Here is a 19,627-nt window from a genome sequence, read left to right as displayed (position 1 = left end):
ATACGTGAAGCCATTTAATTCTCCAGAACTTGATTTTTATCATTAACATACTTGATTTGAAAGATAAGAAATATTTGATGCCTTTAACTAAGTGCAAGAGTGAAATAGTGTTAATCTGTTGGATCAAAGAGGGCTGAAAATATCAAATATATAAAAAAAAATAGTAGCTATTCTGGGACCATAGGACCAGGAGCCAGTTAATCATCACACATCATCCAAATTTAAAATCTTATTGCACCATAGCGTTGGACTGCAGCCCCGATCTAACTTTATTGCACAGGAGTGAGATGCTGCCTGTTTTTAAGTTTTAAAACCTCATTATTGTAAAGGTTATGTCTGAACTTGTATCCTGATGTTTGTATGTATTCTTTTAACCATACTTATTAATTGGTATTCACAATAAAACCAGGCCAAATGTACAGAATAATATGAATGGCCTTGTCTTGTTTTTAGAGCACTTGCAGATGCATGAAATACAAAACGTGTTTTATTTCGTAGGGGTTAGGAGCCAAAGACCACTTAGATGAGTCACTTCATCTAAAACAGGGGTGTCAAACTCAATTTCACCAAGGGCCACACTGGAAATGACGATCACAATAAGGGCCAGACATGTTGAGTTTAATGACATGCTTTTATTTAGCAAAAAAAAAGTCAATTAACTTTGTATTATTGCATGTCTCATATCTTTCTCCCATACAGTTTTAAAAAGTTTTTTAGCCATCATAGAATTTAGCAAGTCATGAAAACCAAACATTACATTTTTAAAAGCAGCTGCCACCAAGCCGACTCACAACAACCTGTTTCACAGCCTAAATATAAAAAAAACTCTGCTTTTGTGGGGAATTCTTAGTCTCAAAGTCTGCAAAACTGTCAAATTCTGCACAGCAGTGTTGCATAATTCCAGTATGAAAAACTGTTTCCTGATTTCGTTTTTTTGTGTGGTGCACAACTAGTTGGGCCAAAATTTTCTGTGAACCTAAATTGAAATGCGGGCCGAATCAAAATTTGCAAGGGGCCGGATTTGGCCCCCGGGCCTCGAGTTTGACACGTGATTCTAAAATAACATTTGTTAAAACAGACATGGGTCTCAATGTAATCAAGAACTTGTGAACATTTCAGCAGTCGGCGGAGTGTAATTTTGTCCTTGAAATTATGGGATGGGAGTGCTCTTTTTTTATTTTTTTTTTGTGAGCCCATAAAAAGGTGAGCATGACCACCTCATTACCTCAGCAATAAAAGAATACAGCCTCAGTGCAGTGTAAGCAATGTCAGTGTGCAGAGTCCAACGGTTCGACCGGCTCATTTTGTGGGAGATGATTGTCAAAGTCTTTCCTTCCAAGTTCAGACCAGCAACTGGTTTTCAGGGACCATGCCCTCGGGGAAGACGGTTAAGCTCGTCCTGTATGAGGTTCTGCAGCTTGCAGCACTTATCGTACCCATCTTTGTGATTATGGAGCGGTTTGCCAGCCTCATACACGATGTGAGAGGACGGGATCTAACAGCCTACTGGCTGGTGGTGGCAGCCTCTATTGCCTATGTGACCTCTGTGACCCTGCTGGTGTGGGTTCCTCTGAAATATCTCATTCTGAAGCGGCAGAGGTTTATCTCAGAGATCACACAGTGGTGAGTACAGCTGTTTGGATAGAACACAAACCCTTTGAGGCAGATTTGGGATTTTGGCCTAAAGAGAAAAACACTTGAATAACAATGCAGTAGTGAAAGGACAAACAAAGTAGCAATATTACAATGTGTAAATACCTTGTTACTAAGTCCTGAATTTTTCAGACAAATATACTTAAGTATAGCTCAAGTAAAAGTGCCCATGATGCAAAATGGAGTTGGAATTGTAGCTGGTTGATGTGGATCTAATCTTAACTACTGTTTAATCTTTAACAAAGCATCATATTTCGTATGTTTTGTGTGCACTCTTCTGACGGGTTTTAGTTCTACAGCCAGCCAGGTATACCGTGCATGACCAGTAGCTTATGGTGGCTAATGTTAGCCAACTTTAGCTAGATGCTGCTTCGTAACTGACATCACTGAGTGAGTTTGCTGACTCAATGTCCCCTATAATTCCAACTACTTAATCTACAAAGTAGACTGGCTCAATGGATGTACAGTACCTGTCAAATGTTTGGACACACTTTCCCATTCAAGTGAATTGGAAAGTGTTTCCACACTTTTGACTGGTTGTTGGGATAAAGCCTGACATCAGGAGATAGCAGACAACCTACAAAGTAACTACTAACTATAGATGTCCGATAAATGTCATGGTAAAAAGTGCAGTATTTGTAGGTATTAAGTAGCATAAAATGAATGTAGGCCCGACAAGATAGATTAAATGCAGTATAGTATATACATTGAGAATAGGATCAGCACTTCATTTTACTGAAATGATTGTTATTCAAATGTGAACTTAACACATGCTATTTTGTTTTTCAGGAGACCAACAGCACTAGCGTATCTCATCCTGTGTACATTACCGTGCTTTGCTATTTTAATAGCCAGCTCCAAGGTAAAGTCATCAAGACTGATTGTTCTTGTCACAGAGAAGCACTTGTTGATGTTTACTTCTTTCATGCTCTGACGGGGTCCTTGAACAGGCCTATTTGTTGTAAACATTTGTGGCACAAGCTCGTTTTATGACCCCCTCATGTAAGAGAATGTGTTTAGCGCACTATTATTATTCGCTGAGTGATGGTTGACACGGCACATTGCACCACAGAGAAAGAAGATTGCTGGTTACCAATGCTTCAGTCTCTTGAGATTTTGCTTCCAAATATTTTCTCACCGTGTACCGAGAGGGACTTTGGCACCATCATCATTTTAAGTGTCCACCGTCACATGCCTGTACTCTATGTTGGTATTCAGTAACCCACAGTGAACATAACAAGTTGGTCATTAACTCAAACTTTAATACCATCCACCACTCTGAACAAAAAAAAATGGATGAAAAATTTCTTTTATTCCAAGATAAGCAAGGACATAAATAAGAGCATCTGACCACACAAAAACTTGTCAGACATATTCATACATCCAATATGTCTTCATCTTGTTTAAGGGCACTCAGCAGCATCTTAATGTCCATAATGATGGGGTGATAAAATCAGATGGCTTCATAAAACTTGGCTCCTCTTTCTCAGTCCAGCCAAATGCCTTGATGAAAGGGTTTCGATTCAGTTTCTTCCTGCTTCATTCCTCATGATTTCTCAGTGGCAGATCGGTTCTTTTTACTATTGAATTCACATTTATTTTTTTGTTTGTTACCGGTTGTACTGTACTGTAGGTGCAGGTGGACAGAGGACACCGAATTGACCATTTCATTGAGTTGCCTGTTTCCTTGGTACTTTTTTCCCTCATCTGTGTGGATGTCATAGAGAGGATTCGCCCCTGCAGGCTCGTCGGACAATGTAAGTTTTGAAGTCGTCGGCATTATTACAATTTAAATGATGTTGAAGTGTGTATATGTCCTGTATGTTTTTGTTCTGTGAGATCAAATGGATGGATGATTCAGCTGGACTCATTTCTCTGTCATACTGTGGGTGCCGGTGGTATTAGTTGACCACCATACCAACATTTGCTCAGTTTCTTATCAATCACTAGTCAGTAAGAGAGCTAAACAAATGACCAAGACAATATCAAAACTTTATAAGAAAGGCATAATAAGGTTGAGTATTTGCATGTTCTCTGGCTCTATATGTTAAAGAGCACGACTGAAGTAGCTCTATATAGTCATGATGTACACATCACGTTGTCAGTTTATTAGGTACGCCTAGCTAAAACTAATGCAGTCTAATACAACAGTCCTGCAATAAATCTGACCTTCATGAAGATTTTAATGTTCACTTTCTGTTCAGAGAGGTGTTGATTCAACTTAATGACCATTTTGAACGTTTAAATTTGTGGTGCTGTTAAACTGCATTGTGTTATTGGTGTTTCTATTATTTTATCCAACCCATTTATATGAAGGAGGGTAGACTAAATAACAGAAACACCTCTCTGTATAAAATATACCAATGATCTTGACATTGGCTGGAGTGTAGGCTAACCATAATCCCTGTCGTACACAGTATGTAGTATAACACCTGATGTTGTGTGTGCTCATTTGCAGCAGGCAGCCTGGATTCTGACTTTGACATGCCAGGCCCCGTCCTCACCTACCTGGAACAGGTGACCACCGTAACAGGCCAGCTGCATCCTGATGAAGGCCAGAATGGTTCGACCCAGGGCCACCCAGAGGCCAGGAATGGCAGCACCTCAGGCAGATGGCAGGACCTCGCTGGCTCACCCAGCCACTCGACACTCAGCTCACGAGCACCCGGCACTGCCTACCTGTATTCCTCATCGCCACGCCAACGATCCTACTCGGGTTCTCTGGGCTTCCTGTTGAGGAAGGACGGAAGGTCAGAGGTGTTTGTGGATAGTTTTCTGTTCTGGTTCGACACTGTGGAGATGGTAAGAGTGGCAGGAGAGCCGTCAGTCTTCTACTCGGCCTGGGTGTTTCCTGTCTACATCCTCGCCTTCGTGTCTACTCTCCGCATGGTCATCACTCCTCACAATCCGTTAGTGTCTTCTGCTGGAGTTGCTCTGCAGGACCTTCCTTTCTTCATCATCCGGGTCGCTCTGATTGTTGTGTTTGGTTATGTAACTCCTGTGTTGTACACATTGAAAAATGTGCTGGTGAGCCTGACTTTTATCTACTTTACATTGCTGACTAGGCTGAGGATTTTCAGAAGGCAGAGCATGTTTTGAGGAGGAGTGGCGCATTATGTTGTTTATGAATGATCCACTTTGATTGTGGACTGTTGGAACAGTTGGTGTATTTTTGTGTAGGGAGCAGCACCAGAGAAACGTGGAGCTGACATGGAGCTGGTACTGGTGATCAAGAAGAACACGCTTTGAAATGTAATGGCTGCAAATGTATTATGAGGCCATCCATCCAAATCAAAGTGTAAAAAAAATTTATTCTGGATTTCAAACAAAAAAAGGTGTGTAGGTGGAGTGTACAGTAAGCCAGTTGTCATTTTTTTTAATCCAAATGTATTTATTGATACTTAATTTTATGTTACCTGCTACATTTAAAAAAAAAAACACATTTGTTGTAAACAAAAGCTTCTAAACCCTTTCAAACATTAACTATGTTAAATAAATAACCTCTGTGTTAACTCAGGTGTAAACATTTTGACAATATTTTAATTTACTTTAATTTACTTAATATTTATAATGTGCCCACAGAGAATTATCACCTGACTTTGCAGCAGTGGAAACCCTTGAATCAGTCTGGGGTGATGCTTTTATTGATAAATATTGCAATATAAATAAGTGCTATGTAAATTATTTTTTTATTGGGTATTATTACTTAAAACACATGGTTACCGATAAAAAAAAGCTTATGCTTCTTTAACATAACAAATTAAAACATCTCTTTATTTTAAACAATGTATAAAAAAAACTCACCCTAGCCTTCATTCTGACTGAATTGCCATTGTATTTCACTTCATTCATTCAATGTGGCATACCTTATGGAACAATGAGTTAAATAAGAAAAATCAACATCAATAATATCTTTACCAAGGCACTTATTAGAATACGAAAAGTTAGCAACTGACTGAATACACTTACATTTTTTAACAGCTGCCACTGAGTGACCAAACTAGGTAACGTTATGTATTATGGGCTTGTGCGGACTACAAGATGTTTCCATGACAAATTTGTTTGATCTGAGACACAAACAAAAACAGTTCAGTTGCAATTTTCGTCTTCAGCATATATTCGCCTCTATCGCAGAACCAGCAGATGGCTATACTGTATTTTCTTTTTTATCTTGTCTTGCCTCTTCTAACTCACTTAACTCACTCAAAGTAGCATCTGATCCTCATCTTTTGCCTGCAGGCACTGTGTGTGTATGTCTGTGTGTGTGTGTGTCTGTGTGTGTCTCTGTGTGTCTGTGTGTGTTTTCATGGCAATATGCCTCACTGAATTGTAACCTTGGGCGTTGTATATGGCTGTATCAATAAAGGATGCCACAGTGAGATGCTGGTGTATAATCGGTAGTCCTCCACCAGGACACGTCTGACAGAATTATACCCCATGGAGCACTTGGTCTTTGTCCGTCTGATGGATGAGCCAGGGCTGCAGGACAAACTGTTTAAGGGAATTGCCGAGTTGGTGGGTCAGGTCTCTCCCCAAAAATAAAGGGAAAACATGAAGGAATTTGAAAGATAGCAGCAACCATCCTTGTGCATCTATGGTGATAAATTGGGTGAATCGCCGTTGCCACACTGAATGGAAAGATTTGTTAAATGCGTTATTAACGATGTACACGGCCAGTGACAGGACGCTAGACAAGCAGCTGTAATTCATAAAGAGGGACCAGAGCTGGCCTGCTTTCATTTACTGGTATGAAAACTAAAATTAACTTCCCTTAATTTCCCCACAGCCATGATCATCCTCCTCCTTAATGATTCATACTATAATCTGCAAGAAAGCATTAGTGCAGCTTGAGTTACTGTGGCCATTTTACAGTCATGTTGGCAGTGTGAGCACTTTTTTTTTTTTTATTCCCATGACACAGAATGAATGCTCTGAAAAGTCTGAATGATCAAAGGAAAAAGCAACAGCCTGCATCTATTCCTCCTTATCTAAGTCTGTAAGATCCACGTTCAACTATAAAGAGTTCTCTGAGGCAAAGGCTTTCATTTCCTTCTTTTTTTTGTCATAAAATTAACTGTTCATGCATGCTTAGAGAAGCTTAGCATTGATTCATCCAGTTTTAACTTCATATTCAGGATGCAAAAATTTGAAATTGAGTCAGAGTCTAATTTTATTAAAACAGGTCAAACAAATCTGCCAATTCAGTAGGATTACTTAGATGCTCATCACTAATTTAATCACATTAATCAACTTATTTGAAGTGCTTTCTAAAATTGATAGTACAGAAATACAGCAACCTGCCTTTTCTTTGAACATATAGATAGATGCCAGGGCCATAGCCAGGATTTTAGAAATTCTGAGATCATGAGTCCAAAACTTATCGAGCTCAACTACCAATGTTGGAATTTTATTTTGACTACCCACCAACATAACTCTTTTTGGAGTATTTAAAAACTTTAAATTTTAAAATTTTAATGTTCTGCAAAGTTTATCTCTAGCCACGCTCTTTGTTTGACTCCTGGGGAAGCAATGTAGTGCTGTCGGTGGGTTGATTTATTTCACTCTTTGGTCCAGACTAACATATCTCAATAATTATTGGATGGATTGGAAGTGAAATGTTGTGCAGACATTTATGTTTAAAATAGGATTAAACCTTATTTACGATGCCAGACATTTCCGCTGCTGCCACCCAGAGGCTGATTTGGTTTTTGATTAAACATCTCAACAACTATCAGATAGATTGACATGACATTTTGTACAGATAGCCGTGGTGCCCAGAGGATGTATCATAAAGACGTTGGGGATCCCCTGACTTTTAATCTAGCCCCACCAGCAGGTCAAAGTTTTTCAACTATCTGTGAAATATATCTATAGATTGGCACAAACAAACCTTCTTCATATTTTAACTTTTCATCAGGTCAACATTTTAACTGTCCAATACTTCGCTTTATGACCAAATACTTTCAAAACTAAGGACATTCCCATCAGGCTCAGCTGTAATTTGTTTAACTAAGACGGTGTCAACATTACTTGCTAAACATTTACATGCAAACATTGTCTTTGTGAGCATTTTAGCATGCTGATGTTAGCACTCTGGTCAATGCATCACCGTGCACAGGTACAGCCTCAAAGAGCCTCTAGAGTGGCTGTTGAGTCTTAGTCTTCTTGCCTAAAAAGATTCAATGTAGTCTAAAACAAGATGACAGACACTCATCTGTGCTTTTAGAAAACAAGTTGATTTCTTTTGGAAATAATTTCACAGATTTTCTTTACTTATGTCATGAGAATTAATGAGATCAATTATAGACAGAAATGCAGTGTTGAGCAGAAGCAGAATTACCCCCCAGTGCCTCCTCATTCCACTCTCAATGTAACATGAAAAACAAGCAACAGTATGGCAGCAGAGGGTATAAATGACACAAAAAGAAGCAACAGTGGAGGGAGAGGGAGCAGGCATTGTGGACAGGGATGAGGAGAATGAGATGGGGGGGGGGGCAGATAATGGAGGAGGAGGGGAGATGGGGGGGTTGCTGTTAAGGAGGGGTGGAGGCTTTGTAAATCTGAGAGGCTGGAGGCGCATTTGAATTCAGGCTGTGTGTCTCCTGCGCTAGCCGAATGTTACCTGCTCTAGCATGGCAACAGAGAGAGGGTGAGCTTCAGCTGCAGCCTACACACACACACACACACATGCACACACACACACACACACACACGTGCATACACGGTCACAACAGGAGTGCAAAGAGTGACTCAGGTAAGCAAGAACGCTCCTGATGAGAGAGCACCCCTGATAGAGGGAAGCAGCGTGGCAGAGTGAGAGATCTGGAGGAGGAGCTATAGAGCTGGGATTTTTGAGGAGGAAGAAAAGAGGAGTCGCACAGAAACTGAAAATCTGGACTCCCAGGGTGGGCTTACAAGGGAGGGATAGACAGGGATGCAAGCAAGACGGATGTGGAGTGATGCAAGCTCTGATTGGATCCATCTGACAGACTAGAGAGCACTGAGAGGCACCACAGAAAAGAAAATGACATTTAGTTTTTGGAACAAGACTATTCGGGGGGCTTAAGCCGGGGGAGGCTGGAGGGGAGGTTTTTTGACAGGGTGAGTCGGGATAGAGAGAGAGGTGAGGTGTGGTAGAGGGAGGGGAGATAAACACAGGGTGGCAAATGAACCACCTGTCCTTCTGACATGAGGTGAGTACACACGCTAACACAAGAAGACATACGAACCTCACGCACACATACTTCTCTGCACATCAGACTGGTCCACGGGAAAGAGCGCAGGACTTTGAAGATGCTGTGATATGTTTGGCGTCCGGATCACCTGAACTCATCTGGGGACATAACTTATGAGAGGGACCAGTCAGAAGTGATCCTCCCCTGAGAGAACCTGTGGACATAAGAGATTTTCCCTCCTGGGTCTCCCTGAAAAGGTGGCGATCAGGTGGCTCACCTGTGCAATGAGGATCCTGTGTGTGAGCCTGGCCTGAGACGACCCGCCCCGCAGGCTCCATCGGCCTGTCCCCTCCTCTTTCCCGCAACTGGATGTCTTGATGTATTGCTGTGGGCTGGGACACTGGCGGAGAGTGCAGTCCACCCATGTAAGTAACCCATCTCAGCATCACATGCGGCATCCACCAACATGTTTTTGATCCCATAGCAACAGTGGCGTCTTGTGGCTGAGAGAGGGGGGTGGGGGGGTATACATCTGTGTAATACATGAGCAATGTCAGAGTATTGCCATTGCTTACACTATAGTAGCTTATATATATATATATATATATATATATATGCTACTATATTGTGTAGCTCTATACTATTGTGTAAACTCTATACTTTTACAAACAATGCTGATAATTCATTCACAATTTTTGTCATCTTTTGCATCTGTTGTCTGTAAGCCCACTAAGGCAAGCAGTGCAGTGGCAGCTATGAGTGTGAATCTTACAACCTGTTATTGGCTCACTTCTCAGTGACAGTATATGCTTGTAAGTTTTCAGCCAGGCTGCAGTTTATCAGGACAGATGGTGTCATTTTCAAACAGCTCTCTGTATTGATCCCAGTACAGGACTTTGTGAAAACATTGCATAGAAGCCAATAATCTGTATGGGATGGTTTCATCTCTGGTTTGTTTTCCTCCATGAGGCAACAGTTTGATTTCAAGCAAGTGAAACTAAAGATAAGGTTATTTAATGATGAATACATGAGACAAATACATGAATACATTCAAATACATGAAATACAAGAGCTGTTCTGCTCGCATCATCTGTCCTGGCTTAGCTGTCTAAAGGAGGACAGACAGGCGCAGTTATTTCACTACAGGCCAGGTTTTTCTGTCCTCTCAATGACAGGGAGGAGCAGGAAGGACAGTCACTCCTCTCCTCCACCTGTTTCTCTTTATTTCTTCTTGACTTTCCACTAACTCCCTCTTCCTCTCCTCCCTCTCCTCTCTGCCCATCTGCCTGCTGCTTCATCACATGCTTCTTTATCATAGTCATTGTTGCTTTTCTTGCATGTGTCTACACAACCTCTGTTAGGTCCTGTTGCAGCTAATACTATAGAGTCTCAGGGCTGTGCATTGTGTGATGGCGCTGACTGCAGAGGACTCTAACGCAGCCACATTCCTACATGAAATAGGCTTACTGTCAGCCATCAACACTCAATAGGCTGTCAGCGCAAAGCCTCGTGGATTACCACATATACTGTTCTGCTGCATGCAATGTGTGCCCACCTCAGCCAAAAGCCAGGAAAAAAAAACTTACAGAATCAAAAGGCCACACATGGATAAAAGCAGTGACACATCAAGAAGTGGGATATGGTGATAACAGTCAGTGTGGCTTCATTGATTTTATGCGCTTATAGTTTAGCACAACTAAAAACCCTGAGCCGATAAAATGCATGTCAATATAAGGAAGTAAAAAAGAATCTACAAAATGTGTTGTTTAGATGCACTCGGGCTTGAAAAGATTTTGATTAATGGTAAATGCCTTTCTGTCTGTGGTCCATTACTCATCCGTTATCTTCACTCCATTTGCTGACCTAGGCAGTCTTCAATGATGTTAAAAAAGATGGATCAATGTAAGTCACAATTTGGCCTAGGAAAGTGGTTCTTATCCTGGGGTCAAAATTTACTTTCTAGATTGGAAAATAGGAAAATAAATATATTCTACTACACAATTTATGTTTTTTTCTTTTTTTCGATTTTTCTCTAATCTTTGCTTTTTTTTTATTAGGAAAGACTGGATAGTTTTCTTTCATCATGCTTCTTAAAACTATGTCTGAGTAGGGAACATCACTCCCAAAAGGTTGGGAGGTTGGGAAACACTGGTTTAGGATATATTTCTGACAGGATACGCATCCCAGTCAACCGATTTTATATATTAAGTAATGTCAGTTGCTCAAAGCAACAATAACAACAAAAACTGATCTCAACTTTTCCAGCATAAACCACGTGCCATTTCAAATTCATAATTTCTCCAGGCAGAGAATAGGGCTGGATTACCTGAAGTGCTTGCCTTGCTCTAAGAAGGAGCTTAGGACATCTTACTGTTCTCTGCTTTAGTTGCTGCTGTTCTCATAATGTCGGTGTCGGGGCTGCTCAGCCAATGGGTGATGGGCGGGGCTCAGTTATCCCCATTATATAAATCTGCTAAAACCTTAGAAAAAAAGGTACTTCAGGGGGGAAAAAATCTTGAACCACTTCACAACATTTCTCAAACATTTATTTCTCCAACCTGGAAAACTGGGTGCTGCCCAGTTCTATTTATAATGGACTAGATTTCGACATGAAATAGCCATTTAAATAAAGGCTTTAAAATGTTTTTTGGAAGAACAGTGCCTTGGACCTTTTTTCTCTTTTTTCTCTTTTGTGTTCCTCTTCCAAAGAGCACCTTCATGATTTGTTTGAACTTCTGAGCACTCCAGACTTTTTTTTCTAAAATTTCTCTCCAACAGTTGGTGGTTAAGCTTGTCATTGTTTCTGTTTAGTGTACTGTATGTGTTATTTTAATGTAGGGAAGCCAGGTGAGGCAGTTATACTTGCAAGACCTTTTGCCAAAAGACATTGACAAAAAATGCACCTTAAAAAGTACTGCATGAAGCACTGCTGCAGCAAGAGCGTTTTGCCTTAAATTTATAGTTAAGAGGCAGACAGGAAATGTTTCTGTCAGTGTGAAAAGGCATGCTGTATTTTAGAGGCTTGTAAGGAACCAAGTGATCATTTTATGGGAGTATTTTCTTAGATCGTTTTTAGGATAACGTTTATAAATCCTGCCTTAAGATGCCTCATGTGATAGTATTTCACTAAGTCAACATATCACTTTACTTTGGGAGGATTTCAACTCATCACATGGTTTGTGATACTTACAGCCATTGTAAGAAAATCATTGCTTTACTGTACATGGCACAGACAGCTGTGCCTCCCGTCCTGAATTCACCTGCTGTGTACCTGAACATCAATTTGAGTAGAATTGAAGTTTGTTGATAATCACTAAATGTGACTGTTGGGAGAGGCTTCAAAATTCAAACCTACAGATAACGTCACCGATGGAAGTATTTGACTTGATTTTCAGTGACAGTGAGTTTTATTTTTATTTTTTTGTCAGATTACTGAAATGGATATTCAACTGTTCTCAGATGTATCAAGTCTTAAATCTGGAGAGGAGACACGTGGAGAAACTACCAACATCTCGAAATAGAAATACACTTCCCTGTGATCTTACCACCTGTTTTTTTTTTTTTGGACATTTTTGGTTTTGGTACCATATTTCTGCCTCTGTTTCATTTCTCTATGCAGGGTCTCTTGAATTTTTTTTTATAGGTAGTCGTGATTCCTCCTGTAGCCCACTTCTGTCGAGGTGAATCTATAAGGGCCGCAGATCCATACAGTGCTTGGGTGGACATTGATCACAACGCTGAATCAAAAGCCTCTGGATTTGTTAAACACGCTGCAAGCTGTGGTCGGTATTATCTTGTTTCCACACTCACACTGCTATGTCCTACTTCACCGGAGGCGATGGGATTGTAGATCACAGACAAGTATCTGTGTAGGACCAAAAAAAAGCTCTTCAGGGCTGCTCGGCCTCAGCTATTTATTTATTCTTAGAAATGCAGTTTAGATGAGTAAATGGGTTACATTAATTGCTTACAAAGTGAAAAAAAATTGGTGTTATGTTCTTTACTGTTTCATGTGGAAGCTGTTCAGTTCTTGAATTTAATATACTGTGTCTGACTAGAAGAGGCCTTTGGGTTGTGATATATTTCCAGTAATGATTTAGATAAAAGCTCCTTCTCTTTTGAAAAACACCTTTTCTGTCATTTGCAGTTGCTGAGAGTGTAGTATGAGTTTGGGATTGGCAGAGAGAGAGAGAGATTCATCTGTAAAACCATCAATCTCTACTTCTGTCCATTCATCTATTCCACTCTCTGACCAATCACTGTCGCGGAGCTCAGCAGTGAGATTACAACCAAAAATGCAAGATGACATAAACAGAGACACAATCATAAATATAGAACATTCTGTATTTCACAACAACAAAATCAATGTAACATATTTTTTTCTTCTTCTATAATCTCATGTTTGGGATCAGTAACCTGTCTGTCAATCTGTGTCGGCCCGCTGCGCCCTCTGACTGGCCCTCTTCAGTCGTCTGTCCTCCTTCCTCCCCTCTCACTCTCCCCTCTATCCTGATATACTCCCTATCCATCCATCTCCCTCGCTGTGCTCTCCTATCCCTCTCACATCTATCACCATATTCCTCCATGTCTTCCTTCCTTTCCACTTCTTTCCTTCCCTCCATCTCTTCTCAACCTCTCCTCTCCCAGATGTTAATAGGGCAGGAGTAGTGGTTTGCTTGCCCCAGCATTCGGCATCACGGAGGAGGGGCATAAGCCAGATGTTTGGTTGCATATTCATACAGGGTTTATGGATCTGAGTAGAGCAGACAGCCAGTGACAAGGAAAAAAAGAAGAGGAGGATTCAGGTGAAAGACTGAAGGAACTTTTCTGCATGTTCTAGGCTATTTCTGCCTCTGACGGATACTTTTGGAGTTATCTTTGTTTCTTCCTCTCACACCCACTCCTCCTCCTCCTCCTTCTAGAGTCAGTTTTGGATCATGTTTAGCTGGGTATGATTCGAGGGCAACGCTCCAGGCAGATATAAATCTGGTGAGGGTTGGCGTGCGTGTGTGTGTGTGTGTGTGTGTGTGTGTGTGTGTGTGTGTGTGTGTGTGTGTGTGTGTGTGTGTGTGTGTGTGTGTGTGTGTGTGTGTGTGTGTGTGTGTGTGTGTGTGTGTGTGTGGACGCTGAGTGTTTCGGGATTAGGACCGTTGACCTCTCCTTCTGCAAGCCATGTCAAAAGTGTTCAAGAACAAAAATGTCTCCTGGGTGAGTACTGCCTCTCTGGCTGAGGGGAGGGGGGAGGAGTGGAGAGGGGATGGAGCGGGGAGAGCTGTTGTCGATGGATATTAGGAGTTCAGGTTAAGTGCTTTTTCATTTTTGTCAGCCTTGTCTGCTTTGGAATTTATCATTGGCTGTAATTTCTCATAACTAATGCTACATATATATTTTTAGGAGTTTCAACATACAGCAGTTTGGCATCATGCTTCTCCAAAGCACAGTTTTGGACCAAAGAAGGAGCATGTTTTATAGACTTAATTTAGGATAGAGCAGATAATCAATCAATCAATCAATCAATCAATCAATCAACATTTATTTATATAGCACTTTACAGCAACCAGCAGGTATCCAAAGTGCTTCAGAAAACAAGAATAAAACAACATATCATACAACAAAAAGAATTAAACATAGAAAACAGTAAAATCAGAAAAGGTTACATAGAAACAGGAGGAGGAGAGTGAAATTGTCACACCACTACTATGTATTAAAAGCTATTCTAAATAAATAAGTTTGGAGTTTGGACCTAAAAAGAGCTACATCTGTAATAGTGCTAATATCAGGGGGTAACTTGTTCCAGAGTCTCGGGGCAGCAACTGCAAAAGCCTGATAACCTCACCGTTTATACCTTGACCTTGGGACTTCTACAAGCAGTTGATTTGAAGACCGCAATGACCGGTTGTGCTCACGCAGCGTTAAAATCTCGGACAAATACTCCGGGGCCAGGCCATTTAAGGCCTTAAAAACAAACAATAAAATCTTAAAATCGATTCTAAAATGCACAGGGAGCCAATGTAGGGTGTAGAGAATGGGAGCGATGTGTGCACGTCTAGATGTATTTATTAAAAAGCAAGCGGCAGCATTTTGCACAAGTTGAAGACATGAGATGGAGGTTTGATTCAGACCAACATAAAGAGCATTAGCATGAATCGCCTTTTCTAGATCATGCCTGTTAAGGAAGGGCTTAACTTTAGCCAGGAGACGAAGCTGTAAAAAGCTCATTTTAATAGCATTGCTAATCTGCTTGTCAAATTTCATGTTGCAATCAAAAGTAACTTTTAGCTGCAGCTGTAGTTCCAATGAGACAACCTGTAGGGGGACGGTCCCCCTACAACAGGGGTGTCAAACTCAATTTCACCAAGGGCCACACTGGAAATGACGATCACAATAAGGGCCAGACATGTTGAGTTTAATGACATGCTTTTATTTAACGAAAAAAAGTTGCATGTCTCATATAGCTTTCTCCCATACAGTTTTAAAAAGTTTCTTAGCCATCATAGAATTTAGCAAGTCATGAAACCAAACATTACATTTTTCACAGCCTAAAAATAAAAAAAAAAACTCTCTGCTTTTGTGGGGAATTCTTAGTCTCAACGTCTGCAAATCTGTCAAATTCTGCACGGCAGTGTCGCATAATTACAGTATAAAAATTTTTTTTTTGGTGTGGTGCACAACTAGTTGGGCCAAAATTTGCTGTGAACCTAAATTGAAATGCGGGCCAGATCAAAATTTGCAAGGGGCCAGATTTGGCCCCCGGGCCTTGAGTTTGACACATGTGCCCTACAAGTTGTCTCATTGGAACTACAACTCACATCGGGTAGCGCGAGTTGTAGGTCCAATGAGACAACCTGTAGGGCTAAACGTTAAATAGTTTGTTCAAGTTAAGAAAGTTTTGTGAAAGCCACAACTTAATATCATTAATACAACTAAGCAGGGAGTTTAGTGCGACACTGTCATTCGGTTTCATAGGCAAATACATTTGCAAATCATCTGCATAACAATGAAATGACAGGTTGGGCTTTTTTATAATAGCCCCTAAAGGCAACATGTATAAGGAAAACAGGATGAACCCATTGTTTGATGGCTCTGTGGCACATCTGCCTTGTTGATGTTGATGTGTCCAACACCTGTGGTCAAAACTATCCTGAAGCACTATGTGTTCTTTTCCCCCTGCTTTACACCATCCTGCCCAACAATAAAAGAGCAAATATCTAATAGATACAGGAATCCCCAGGCAGTTGCCTACCTTGCCTAATGGTAAAGTCTGCTCTTGGTGTTTTTCACGTGAACCAGAATGTATGCACCGTTGCTTCTGACCGTGAGTAGCCACGACTTGGGTGTGTGATGCAACAATATCATGGCAGGTGTATTGCTCAGGACCCAGGGAATCAAAGTGTTGAGTTTGTATAGTTGTTTGGACCAGGTTTGGTTCTTGAGAGCACTGCAATGGTTGACAGAAAAAGAAAAGGTGAGGATTAGGCTCGAAACAATGAGTGTGAAATGACTGTAGTTTACAGTTGAATGAAAATGCTGTTTTGGTTGCGTCCAGTAAGCAATGATAAATCTTTTTTTTTTTTTAGCTGTGGGCAGATGTGTGGTTTCTAGCTGTGTGAACACAGTGGAGGGCAGAGTGGAAGGCTGGAATTGTGCATGCCATCAATCTCTCTCTGGGCAGCCCTGCCCTGCACTACTGTCCCCAGCTTGACAGCACACACACACACACACACACACACACACACACACACACACACACACACACACACACACACACACACACACACACACACACACACACACACACACACACACACACAAATACACAATTCTGGTTGTAAGAAGCTTAGGAACAGATGTTTGTTTATGTATGTGTGAGGGCACATGTGCACATAATTACGTGTGCTGTGTAGGGGGTGAGATGGCATTGTATGATAGTGGCTCTGTTTGCCTCTGAATCAGGTGAATAATATATTTTTTCAAGTCTTATTAACCAAAGTTAAATACATTACCAAGTTCATTCTGAGGCTGCATTCACATTAAGGCAAAAAAAATAAAGCACTTCCACTACTTGTGCCGCTTTGCTCCAGGTCAGGATGTTAGTATAGTTTTATAATCTCTCATAAGCCATTACCTAATTATCAGGCAGAATTACTTTGGCAAAGATTATATGTACATTGTTAAATCAATTAAATCACTATTCAGACTTGAACAGCATGTTTGTGACAAACCTCAGTTGAGCCCTAAGGCTGAAATTTCACAGAGAAAACATTCTCAGTTTGGTCTCATGGTTGGTTATAATTTGTTATTGTAATATTATATTCAGAAATACTCCTTATTAATATGTCCTCCATCTTTAATTGGAGCCCAAGCAGCAGCTGTCAGCAATTGGTCAAAATTACAAAAACATACATTCTTGTATGTGGCAGTTTCCATTGACTGGTGCTCAAGGCATTTACTCATCAACTTATTCTAACCCCATTCTTTGTGTGTTTGCATTGGAAAAACAAAATTAAGAACACTTTGTCAGTATACAAAGTTTTTAAAGAGTACACACAGAAATAAATTGCTCACATACTTGGAGGGTACATGACATTAATGTACAGAGTATATAAATGGTTCAGTGGTCGTTGAGACTATTTGAGCTTCTTCATGTATTCCATGGACAGCTAGTTTTCAGCAGCACAGGACTGATCCGACCGCCTTATGTAACAACTTCACAGTTGTGCTTAGAGGGAGCCAAAGTAAGGGACTCTGTTTGAGTGTTTTGTTGGCGCTGGAGGACATCTGGCTCTCGCCGGAGGAGATTTGAGGTGTCATGGAGCAGATTTAGTAAAGCCCCAAGTCTGGTTCAATCCCAGGTCATAGACTAAATGTTGGGAACTTCCATTTACAGTCTTTTTTTCCTCTGTCACGGTGGTCTGACCTCTACAGGTGATGTCCTCTCGAGCAGTAAAGATATTGAAAAGGATGTGTGTGTGTGTGTGTGTGTGTGTGTGTGCGCAGCTGTGTGTGTGTGTATTGTAGGTCCAGATGTGTGTTTGACCCAGAGGTCCGTCTCACAGCTTCTTGCTCCACACTGTCACAGCCTGGCCCAGTGACGCCAGCCCTGCATGTTTCCTTTCCATTCTTAGTTATGTAACCCCGTCATCTGTGTCCATTGCCTCTCTCTGGAGATTTTGGTACCTCTCCGTGTTGCCCATCTGCTTGCATCCCCTGCATGGCTGTCTGGGTAGCAGGCCACAGTGACAAATGAACCAAAAGCGTTACTTACCTTTCAGCTAAATGGTGATGGAGGAAGATTCTTAGCAATACCACCGTGAAATACATAAATAAAAGTCTTTCATTTAAAGATTTCCTAAAGTAAAAGTATGACAGCGTGGTATTTAGGCTCACAGGTATTTGTTGTATTATTTGTCCAACTTTTGGGAAATGAGATGACTATTTCAATTGGAATGACCTTTTTTGCCCAAGAAATAGTCCCTGGCAGTCTGTTCTGTGGATTATAAGGAGGGAATCTGTCTCCAGAAAGAGATGTTGCTGCCAAATTTTTAAATGTCAGTTTTCACTGCAACACAAACAAAATGTCATCCACCTCCATTATATTGGGAGGTGCCAAAAGACATGTCATTGGTGTCCTACAGCCCTGAAAGCTATTTGCATGGCTAAAGAATGATTCTTTTTTTATTTGTTTTTTATTTGGGTGAACTGGCCCTTTAATTGTGTGGCTGGTCCAGTTGGTGCTAGTCGAACTATACTACTGTATGTATAGTAGTATAGAAATGCATTATACTTTCTAAGTCAAACATAATAAGTAACTGTACCTATAATACACATATAACACATTGTGAAGTAAAAAGTACAATATTTCACTATAAAATGTATAAAAAGCATACAAATTTGAAATACTCAGTTACAAGTACCTGAAAAATGTACTTTATAATTGAAAAACGGTTCTTAATTTCTTTTCCCCATTGCTAAAGCAGTGGTTACAGTTTCTGACCCTTAAAAGGAAGCAGTGTCTACATGTGACCCCTTATCAAGTTTTTTTTTCTTTCTTATCTGGTTTGGAAACAATTCTTTGAGGGTGCTTCACGCTATTCGTGACATATATTTACACCTGGCTACATGCGTAGGATGTGGCCCATTGAAAGCAGTAAAACACAATGAGGATAACTTAAGGATACTAGAAGAAAATGAGTGATGTGCGGAGGGTAGCCTGTGTGTGTGCCTGATCGTTTGCAAGTAGTGAGATAGTCTCGCTTTGCCTAGTCTATATCCTTGACGTTCCACTTCCGGGATTGCTCCGGTGCCGCAGGAAATTCCCCCGGATGCACGTCTTTTCGCCGATATCCGTTTCCTTACGCTTTCTTTGTGTTGGAATTTTAAACCCCATTGATTTACCAGGACTATGGTAAACTGCTCCTCAGATCTCTGCAGGGTAAATCCAGACAGCTAGCTAGACTATCTGTCCAATTTGAGTTTTCTCTCGCACGACTAAAACAACTTTGAACGTACACGTGTTCCACCAAAACAAGATCCTTCCCAAGGTTATTTTGCAGTGGCTCCATGCGGAGCTTAGTACTGCTCATGATGATTGTGATTAGTTTAAAGAAATGCCAAAAAACCAGAGCACGTTTTTCTCCCATCCCGGAATGCTACTGAGACTAGCCAGACCCTCCTGGAGGCATGTGAAGGAAGGTCAACTTGTTTTGGTGGAACGTGTGTACGTTCAAAAGTTGTTTTAGTCGTGCAACAGAAAACTCAGATTTGACAGATAGTCTAGCTAGCTGTCTGGATTTACCCTG

At 40.8% G+C, this 19,627-nt stretch overlaps 1 protein-coding gene across 1 annotated transcript; it reads left to right on the top strand.

The window, feature by feature from the left end:
* The first annotated feature begins 794 nt into the window (after positions 1 to 794).
* On the top strand, positions 795 to 6,032 carry si:dkey-32m20.1 (transmembrane protein 236). The gene is made up of 4 exons (XM_039816459.1): positions 795 to 1,623; positions 2,443 to 2,515; positions 3,287 to 3,410; positions 4,112 to 6,032. The coding sequence occupies exons 1-4, from the start codon at positions 1,370 to 1,372 to the stop codon at positions 4,750 to 4,752; spliced, it is 1,092 nt and encodes a 363-aa protein (XP_039672393.1). The 5' UTR covers positions 795 to 1,369; the 3' UTR covers positions 4,753 to 6,032.
* Positions 6,033 to 19,627: the final 13,595 nt, after the last annotated feature.

This window comes from Perca fluviatilis, chromosome 11 (genome assembly GCF_010015445.1).
Source record: "Perca fluviatilis chromosome 11, GENO_Pfluv_1.0, whole genome shotgun sequence".
NCBI lineage: Eukaryota > Metazoa > Chordata > Actinopteri > Perciformes > Percidae > Perca > Perca fluviatilis.
The sequence above is the reverse complement of the archived record's forward strand: the minus strand, read 5'-3'. Positions and strand labels throughout refer to the sequence as shown.